This window comes from Lottia gigantea (assembly GCF_000327385.1).
Source record: "Lottia gigantea unplaced genomic scaffold LOTGIsca_13, whole genome shotgun sequence".
Taxonomy (NCBI): domain Eukaryota; kingdom Metazoa; phylum Mollusca; class Gastropoda; family Lottiidae; genus Lottia; species Lottia gigantea.
Window position 1 is genome coordinate 2,042,604 of NW_008707425.1, and position 9,644 is coordinate 2,052,247.

The 9,644-nt window shown below is 39.4% G+C and overlaps 1 protein-coding gene across 1 annotated transcript in view; it reads left to right on the forward strand.

Moving 5' to 3' along the window:
* Positions 1 to 7,935: 7,935 nt before the first annotated feature.
* Positions 7,936 to 9,644, forward strand: part of LOTGIDRAFT_157195 (hypothetical protein) — a gene marked incomplete at both ends in the record, with an annotated part of 4,373 nt that continues 2,664 nt past the window's right edge. Inside the window, 3 exons of the mRNA XM_009048964.1 lie at positions 7,936 to 8,264; positions 8,340 to 8,817; positions 8,879 to 9,503. Of these exons, the coding sequence (XP_009047212.1) occupies positions 7,936 to 8,264; positions 8,340 to 8,817; positions 8,879 to 9,503 (1,432 nt within the window). The remainder of the gene's footprint in view (positions 8,265 to 8,339; positions 8,818 to 8,878; positions 9,504 to 9,644) is intronic.

Sequence of the window (9,644 nt, forward strand, 5' to 3'; positions counted from 1 at the left end):
TTAGATGTTCCTGGATCGGGTACCTTTTATTCGTAGAGTTGCTTACAAAATAATGAGTTTCTGATATAAAGGGACATGTTTTGCATCTACTGGACAAACATGGAGCACTTCTTAAACCTGGAGGTACTTCGGCATAAAGTCTGTTTTTAGCTGCTATCTGTGCTAAGGTGGAATTTTTTATGTTTCGTAAAAATCGTTTAGAGTACCCACGCTCTTTCAGTTTTGAGAAAACAATCGTACAGGCTTGGTTGAAATCAGAAGATATTGTACGAATTCGATGAAATCGTAAAACTTGTGACTTAATTATACCAGGAAAGGTATGTTTTGGGTGAAAGGAGCTTTTGTGCAAGAGTTGGTGAGTATCTGTTTTTTTGAAAAACACATTCATATCCAGTTGATTTGTTTCTGCTTTGGAATCTCCCTTAAAAACTGTGGTATCGAGAAAGTCAATGCTTTTGTTACTCACGTTTACGGTTAGTTTGATGGAAGGATGTTGGTTGTTGTGAATTTCAAAGAATTCCCAAAACTGTTCGATAGAATAAGTCCAAACCATAAAAATGTCATCCAAAAAGCGTCCGTAAAAAAGTGGGTCAAATGGACAGAGGGGCAACACCTCACGTTCCCACTCTGGCATGCATGAAAAGGTTTGCGCACGTAGGGGCTAATTAATACGTTTGCCCATTGCTGTCCCTGAAGTTTGTAAATATGTTTACCATTAAATGTGAAATCGTTTCGACTAAGACAAATCTCTAAAAGCTGTAGAATTGCATCGTCGGGTCTCTTTGGATCTGGGTTTCTATTAAAAGCTTTACGAACTGCCGTTAAACCAGTAGTGTTATCGATATAGGTATACATAGAAGAAACGTCGATAGAAATTAAAATAGCATTAGAGGGAACTCGGAGATTTTTTTATTTTATTGACAAAATCGGTTGTGTCTTTAAGGTAGGCGCGATGTTGACATGCTAGAGGTAGTAAGAAATGATCAATGTTTCTGACACTGCATATGACTCACTACCACAGCCAGATATAATCGGGCGGCCTTTAGGGATTTTATTCGAGATAAACCACTCCTTGGTTGGATTCTTATGGATTTTAGGCAAAGTGTACAAATGTCTCCCGCGACAATCATGTTTGGCAGACAGATAGTCGTATTGTTTCTGTTTGAGATAACTTGTTTTGACTAAATCGGCAAGTTAATCATATTAGCAGTTTCTTTGAAAAACGATTTCGTAATCCTCCCTATTCAGAATGACACAACATGAACCTTTGTCACTCTTTTTAATAACAATGCTATCGTCTTTCTTAAGTAAGTTAAACACTGGGGGGGGGGGGGGGGGGGTGTCCACGTGCATTAAGGAATAAACATTATTCTAGCACCACGTGGGGGTGGTTTCGAAAAAAATATGTGCAGCTAAGATTTCGTTGAAATCGTTCAATGAATGATCGGAGATAATTTAAGTTGATGTGGGAATAAACTTAAGTCCACGGTCTAAGATTGAGTGATTCAATATTTGCTTGAAGCTGGTGTATCCAAAACAAATAAATACTGTTTGCTGTTTCTAGACATAATCTTCATTGGTCTCCAGAAACAGCAAACAGTTTTTTTTGTTTTGGATACACCAGCTTCGAGCATCGAGTAAGTCTTTAAACTAATTACTGAGGATAAAAATACTGAGAGGCCACCGCTAGGCCAAACTGTAGTTAATTTGAGGTGCAAAATTCTCACACCCCTTCAGTATTCAATCTTAGACCGTAGACTTAAGTTTATTCCGACACCGAAGATAGCCAACTTAAATTATCTCCGACCAAATTTGAACGATTTCAACGAAATCTTAGCTGCAATTATTTTTTCCGAAACCACCCCCCACGTGGTGCAAAAACAATGTTTATTCCTATATCCACACGGACACCCCCTCAGGCCGCCATCCATCCTGAAATATTGAAAGCATTTGCGAGTATGAATAGCCAAACAGCGAACCTTTCGTAACACACGAAAAGCCTAATCTCACACGAGTGGAACGTGAAGCATTAAACTTACTTAAAAAAGACGATAGCATTGTTATAAAGAAGAGTGACATAGGTTCGTGTTGTGTCATTCTAAGTAGAGAAGATTACGTTTCAGAAGCAGAAAATCAACTGAATAATAATCCTAAACATTATGTCATTTTACCGAAACCAATTTTCAAAGAAACTGCTAACATGGTTAACAATATTCTTGCCGATTTTAGTCAAAACTAGTTATCTCAACAGAAAAAATATGACTATCTGTCTGCCAAACCTGATTGTCGCGAGAGACATTTGTACACTTTGCCCCAAATCCATAAGAATCCAACCAAGGAAGGGTAAATCTCGAATATAATCCCTTTAGACCACCCGATTTTATCTGACTGTGGTAGTGATTCGTATGCAGTGTCAGATTACATTGATCATTTCTAACTACCTCTAGCATGTCAACATCGCGCCTACCTCAAAGACACAACCGATTTTGTCAATAAAATAAAAAATCTTCGAGTCACCTCTAATGCTTTTTTAAATTTCTATCGACGTTTCTTCTATGTATACCAATACCGATAACACTGCTGGTTTAGCTGGTAAAGCTTTTAATAGAAACCCAGATCTAAACAGACCCGACGATGAAATTCTACAGGTTTTAGAGATTAGTCTCAGTCGAAACGTTTTCACATTTAATGGTAAAATATATTTACAAACTTCAGGGATAGCTATGGGCAAACGATTCGCCCCTTCTTACGCAAACCTTTTCATTGCAGAGTTGAACGTGAGGTGTTGCCCGTCCACTTTTTTACGGACGCTTTTTGGATGACATTTTTATGGTTTGGACTTATTCTATCGAACAATTTTGGGAATTCTTTGAAATTCTCAAATACCACCATCCTTCCATCAAACTAACCGCAATCGTGAGTTACCAAAGCTTAGACTTTCTCGATACCACTGTCTTTAAGGGAGATTCCATAGCAGAAACAAATAAACTGGATATTAAAGTGTATTTCAAAGAAACTGATACTCATCAACAAAAGCACCTTTCACCCAAAACATACCCTTCCTGGTATAATTAAGTGACAAGTTTTACGATTTCACCGAATTTGCACAAGATGTTCTGATTTCAACAAAGCCTGTGCGATTGTTTTCTCAAAAACTTAAAGAGCCTGGGTTGCAAACGATTTTTACGAAACATAAAAAATTCCACCTTAGCACAGATAGCAGCTTAAACAGGCTTTATGCTGAAGTACCTCTAGGCTTGTCCAGTAGATGCAAAACATCAGAAACTAATTATTATTTTAAGCAACTCTACGAATAAAAGGTACCCGATCCAGGAACATCTAACATGTGAACATTCGAATGTAATATATTTAATTTAATGCAAGAAATGCCTGCGCTGTAGCAGTTTCGACCCCTTTCCTTTCCTGTTGAGTTATTGACTTGAAACTTGGCAGAGGGGTATTAATATATGTCCTGAATATTCTCAGCAAATTTAATTTCAGACAGTTCTAACGTTTCCTTCCATCTTATATTAATTTTCAAAGTGATGTACTGATTGAAATTTTTCCCGATGATGGCGAAATGGCAGGCGGACTTAACTCTTTTGTTTAGTCGTACATGCTTTGCTAAATCATTCAGTTTCGAGTCATTTCGACCAAATTGTCAATTTTTCAAATCGGTGTAACGGCTGTAGCTGCAATCATTTACGTTTGCGTTCTCAAAATTGTCACAGCACTTTACCGTTTGACACTTACGCATTGATTTGTAAATTTACAATGCTATAGTAATATAGTAATCCATTCTGAATACTGACAGCAATTTTCAGACCTATCACACACGCCGTAATATGCTTAATCAATCCCTGAAGTCGTCCCTCTGTGCCCCTGTTGCTGCATCGCACCCCTATCGCAATATCGTCACGAAACGTGGCAATATGACTTAGTAATGTGTCTTGATTACTCACAGAAATTTTCAAAACGATCAGATACCGTATACTATGTTAAATCAATCGCCAAAGTCATAGCACGGTTCCCCCTATTGCTGCATCGTACCCCGATAACGATATCGACACGAAACGTTGCAATATGACTTAGTAATGTATCTTGATTACTCGCAGCAATTTTCCCCATACTATGTTAAATCAATCGTCTAAGTCATGCCACTATGCCCCTATTGCTGTATCGCACCCCGATCACTTTTGATATCGACACGAAACGACATGGGAGAATTTCTCTTGAAGGTTATTATAGTGGGCATGAACTATCGTGCTTGCTCGATTGCTGGTTGTTTTGAACGGGTGCTATGCCTACATTACGGTCTTGCTGTATTCAATGTCTTAATCCAATGGGCTTCCCTAGATTGACGGAATTTGGTAGTTTCATCTTCGGGCAAGTCAATTTCTATGCGATCATTTTGGGATTAGGGTGAAATCGTCTATTGAATGGTCGTCGAGGTTGAAATGATTAGAAACAGGCTTGTCTTTTTTTTACACGCTCACTCATTAATGTGGGCGTATGTAGCCGTCGCCCCTGTCTGTTTGTCCACAATGTCCAAAATTGTTTGTGGACACGATAGAGAGCTGGTTTCTTGATGGATTTTGACGAAACTTGATGTGACTGTTTGTAATCACTCATTTATTTACTGATAACTCTTGTCAACCTCCGAGACAAATTAGCTGCCATTACAAATATGGGCGTATTACAATGGCATCGCTATTTTTAATTTGATATCCGACCTGTGAGCATTAAAACGAGTTCGTAAATTATTCCTAGTTTCTCCTACGTATTGTTATTTGTTTATTCGTAGAGTTGCTTACAAAATAATGATATAAAGGGACATGTTTTGCATCTACTGGACATACATGGAGCATTCCTTAAACCTGGAGGTACTTCCTGGATCGGGTACCTTTTATTCGTAGAGTTGCTTACAAAATAATGAGTTTCTGATATAAAGGGACATGTTTTGCATCTACTGGACAAACATGGAGCACTTCTTAAACCTGAAGGTACTTCGGCATAACGTCTGTTTTTAGTTGCTATCTGTGCTAAATTGGAATTTTTTATGTTTCGTAAAAATCGTTTCGAGTACCCACACTCTTTCAGTTTTGAGAAAACAACCGTACAGGTTTGATTGAAACCAGCAGATCTTGTGCAAATTCGGTGAAATCGTAAAACTTCTGACTTAATTATATCAGAAAAGGTACTCTTGTGCAACAGTTGATGAGTATCAGTTTCTTTGAAATACACTTTAATATCCAGTTTCCTTGTTTCTTCTATGGAATCTTCCTTAAAGACAGTGGTAATGAGAAAGTCTATGGAAGGATGGTGGTAGTTGAGAATTTCAAAGAATTTCTAAAACTGTTCGATAGAATAAGTCCAAACCAATCCCATAGCTGTCCCTGAAGTTTGTAAATATGTTTTACCATTAAGTGTGAAATCGTTTCGACTGAAACAAATTTCTAAAACCTGTAGAATTGCATCGTCGGGTCTGTTTGGAGCTAGGTTCCTATTAAAGGCCTTACAGACTGCCGTTAGACCAGCAGTGTTATTGGTATACATAGAAGAAACGTCGATAGAAATTAAATTAGCATAAGAAGGAAATCGAAGATTTTTTATGTAACTGACAAAATCGGTTGTGTCTTTAAGGTAGGCACGATGTTGACATGCTAGAGATAGTAAGAAATGGTTAATGTATTCTGACATTGCATACGACTCACTACACACTACAGTCAAACAGTATGTGCTACAGGCTGTGCACGTTAAAGATCCCTCGACAGTTGGAAATCGAAAAAGAGCAGGCTAATGCCGCTGTCCTGGCAAAATTTCCCTCATCGCACCCTGCATGGCGTTGCCCGTCTTCATTAGCCCACATGGTGCAGAAAAATAGGACGTAAAACTCTATTCATTTCATTTCATTTCACAGTCAAACAGTATCAATATCCGTATCATTACTGAATAATACTACATACTACAGTCAAACACTATTACTATCTGTATTATTATTAACCTCTAATACATACTATAATTAAACTTAAATCTTACTTTATATATCCCCAAACCCAGTTTGACTTATTTGCATAATTTGATCCCCACACTTTCACGCTAGCATATACAGTTTTCTCCTGTTACATTCGCTGTACATTCCCTTTCTAACCTCAAGTTATTTTCATTATGCTCCCCAACTACAACAACCACTGGCAAGAAGCCAGACATAGAAACACTAACCGTCCACCAAACCAACATCACGTACCCTACAACGGCCCTGTTTTCCATCGCCCTCTACCACCTACCAATCGCCGACCATCAACCAGCCCGCCCAGTTATATCCGACCCCATCGCCGACATACCTACAAAACAGCCTACCAATCCAGAAATAACCACCGAGCTGACCAACAACAGAAACGACTACCAGCCCACCGACGCCAACCAGTCCCCACTCATAAGGAGGAAGAACCCTTTGTGAAGGTGTTCGTCCATCATTTGGCAATCTTTACCCTTAAACAGCAAAGTCTCTAAGTTGGAAAGTTTTATCCGTCCAGCAATGAAAACATCAGCTGTCGACGCGAATATTAGATCCCTCAATCGGACATGGCTCTCTAAGGTTACGCAGGTCCTGATCGACCATTACCAAACCACACTTCAAGAGAAGCTGACCACCATTCGTACCAAGTCTTTATCATCACCTGCCGTCGACCGCATCGTTTCTCATGCCCTGTCATGGGCCCGTAGCTCCTATCGGAAACGCCTCACTCAAGCTGTAATCACCAAATTCTACCAGACTATCAACGAAACCAAAACCAGAGTAACCATATCTCTACCAACTGAAATGGACACTACACCTGCACCATCTAGAGTCACCACTCTACCGAACCAAACCCGTAAACGAGCCCGAAGTTCACCTACGCCTAGTCCCTCAGTCTTCATTGAAGTCGAGACGTGTATCCAGACCTTCCCCCCTTGAATCAGATCCCAATCCGTTCGCAATGCTACAATTTGAACAACTACCAAACCAGTACCAATCACCCCGTCGACAACCATTATATCCGCTACCAAACCCTATTATTACCAAACCAAGGACAAATCATTATGGAATCTACCTGCTCTAAAGAAATCTACCTTAATTATTGGATCATCTAACCTGAATCGAATTACCAAAACCAGTACAGACACTGAAATACATTCTTACCCCTGTGCCCAAATCCATCACGTACAGTCAATCCTGGAATCATACGACCATGATCCCAAACCTACTACCGTTATTCTTCATGTAGGCCACAACAACCGTGATCAGCTACCTTTGTCCTTTGTGATTATTCTTACCGGTGTTAATTCTTTTATTCGGCATTTGCTGGATGATCCTTTGTGATTTGTGTTGTTTCAGTATAATTTAGTGCTTGTGTGGTATTTTTAACGTGTGTGCCACCCCAAATATTTTTGGCTATTGTGGATTGTTTTTATTATACGTGATTGTGATTTTGTGCCACTTTGTGAATAGGACAGTGCTTTGGTTCGTGGTTCCTATTTTAGACCAATTCAATTTGTGTATAGGACTGTGGTATGTGATTCATGTTATGCAATTTGTGTCTCATAGCAGCGCCCATTTAGTTTTATTAACTCCATTTTTCATAAAGTGTATTGTTGTATTTGAATGTAGATAATTGATATTTTTATATATAAAGTTTTAAACACTTGTTTCTTTGATTGAGTAAATTGGGATAGATTATAGTCACTTTTGAGCTGACACTTGCTCCCGTTAACGGAGAGATTTTTGCGTGATTCTGGGGCTGTATAGCAAAACCCCAACCCCAGATTAATAAATCCAGTTACACGCTACATATAGGATGTTCTTGGTGGCAGAGGTGGGATAAGTGATATCTCAATTCTCAAACAAAATATTCGGTGGTTTCTGGAGAAACGCCCTGTGCTTGAATGACAGACATGACTAGACATACCTTACTTGACTTGGACTTTACAAATATGTGTGACCCCACCCCTGTGTTGTATCCATCTGATAACCAGCGATATGAAGCCAGTGCCTGTGCCCCAAACGATAGCCCCGGATTATCAAACCCTCCACGTACTGTTTCGTCTAAAGAGGCGCCATCTAGTAACTTAGAAGCGACTATACTGCATCAGTTATCAACAGTAGTGGAACCATTGGAACTGCAAAGAAAGAGAATTGACGAAATTGCAGCTACAAAAACATCGCCCAATTCTGTGAATAATATGTCTAATAGTGAACAAGTAGTGAATACAAATGGGGCAGGGTACGTGGTAGGCGGAATCAGTGGTGACTTTGCTTGATTTGACAATCTGTCTAAGGAAATGGAATTATATAAAAGTGAGGTGTTTGATGTGAAAACTTGCCTAAAACAAGGTGTGAGTGCGGGGGGTGGTTACAACAAATCAAACGTTACGCTTGGGTCGAATTCTGGTGAATATAATTTCGTTCCTAGTGTAACATCTACACCGAATACTAGAGGTGACGTCTCCGGGCGTGTGTACCGTAAACCTATGAGGACGCCCCAAGCTCATGAGGGTAGTACATCCTTCATGGACTACAGGTGCCATTTTCAACTTTGTGCTCAACTTAATAATTGGAGTGAAAATGAGATGGCTTTACATTTAGCCACAAGTTTAAAGGGCAGTGCCCAGAAAGTGTTAACGTCGTTAAAGGTGGAAGATCGTTTAATTTATTCAAAAGTTACCGGTGCTTTAGAAGACAGATTTTTACCCCAAAATCAGTGTCAATTATATAGAGCCCAATTGAAGGCCCGGAAAAGAAAACCAAAAGAAAGTCTGCCCGAACTTGGGGAAGCAGTAAAGCGTTTGGTGACAATGTCATATCCATCTGCTGATAGTGAATTACTTCAAATTTTAGCAAAGTTTGCCTTTTGTGATGCTTTGTGACGATCGAGATATGGTGTGGCAGATTCAGAGAACCAGACCAACAAATGTTGAGGATGCTGTAAGGTTAGCCGTAGAGTTAGAGGCACACCGTTCCGCCTGTGACACTCAGCCAGGGAAAATCCGAAGTGTAGATACACCACCTGAGTTAGTTGAGCTACAAAATATGAAGAAGAAAATCAGTGATATGAACGCGTCATTAGAGAAGTTCAAAAGTGACCAACGAAAGATGAGCGTGGTAAATACAAAACAACCTGAGCATAAAAACCAATCTCCAGGTAATACCAATAATTATAACACCAGTAGAGGGGCGACAAATGGAAATGGAAGTGCCAGTTTTAGAAATCAGCGCTATGACCATAACAACAGGTGGCACCATGCTCGTTCGGGTCATGGTAGTCGTGCAAATAAAAGAGCCTTTGGCACCCTCAATGAAACTGGTCTTCACATAAAGAGTATCATACAATCAGTGAATGTAAATGCCCTTATTGATACTGGGGCTACAATAAGTTTCTTATCAAAGAAGTCCTTCGATTCTATTCCACGAAATAATCGACCAGAACTAAAATATGTGGCTCCTAGATATAGTACAGCGAACGGTGGGCTTATGGCGATTTATGGCAAAGCTGATTTTTTAATTGAAATCTATGGTCATAACTATCCCCATACATTGGTTGTAGCTGACATTGGCTCTCAGTGCATTCTTGGACTGGATTTTATGAATGCCAATGAAGTCACCA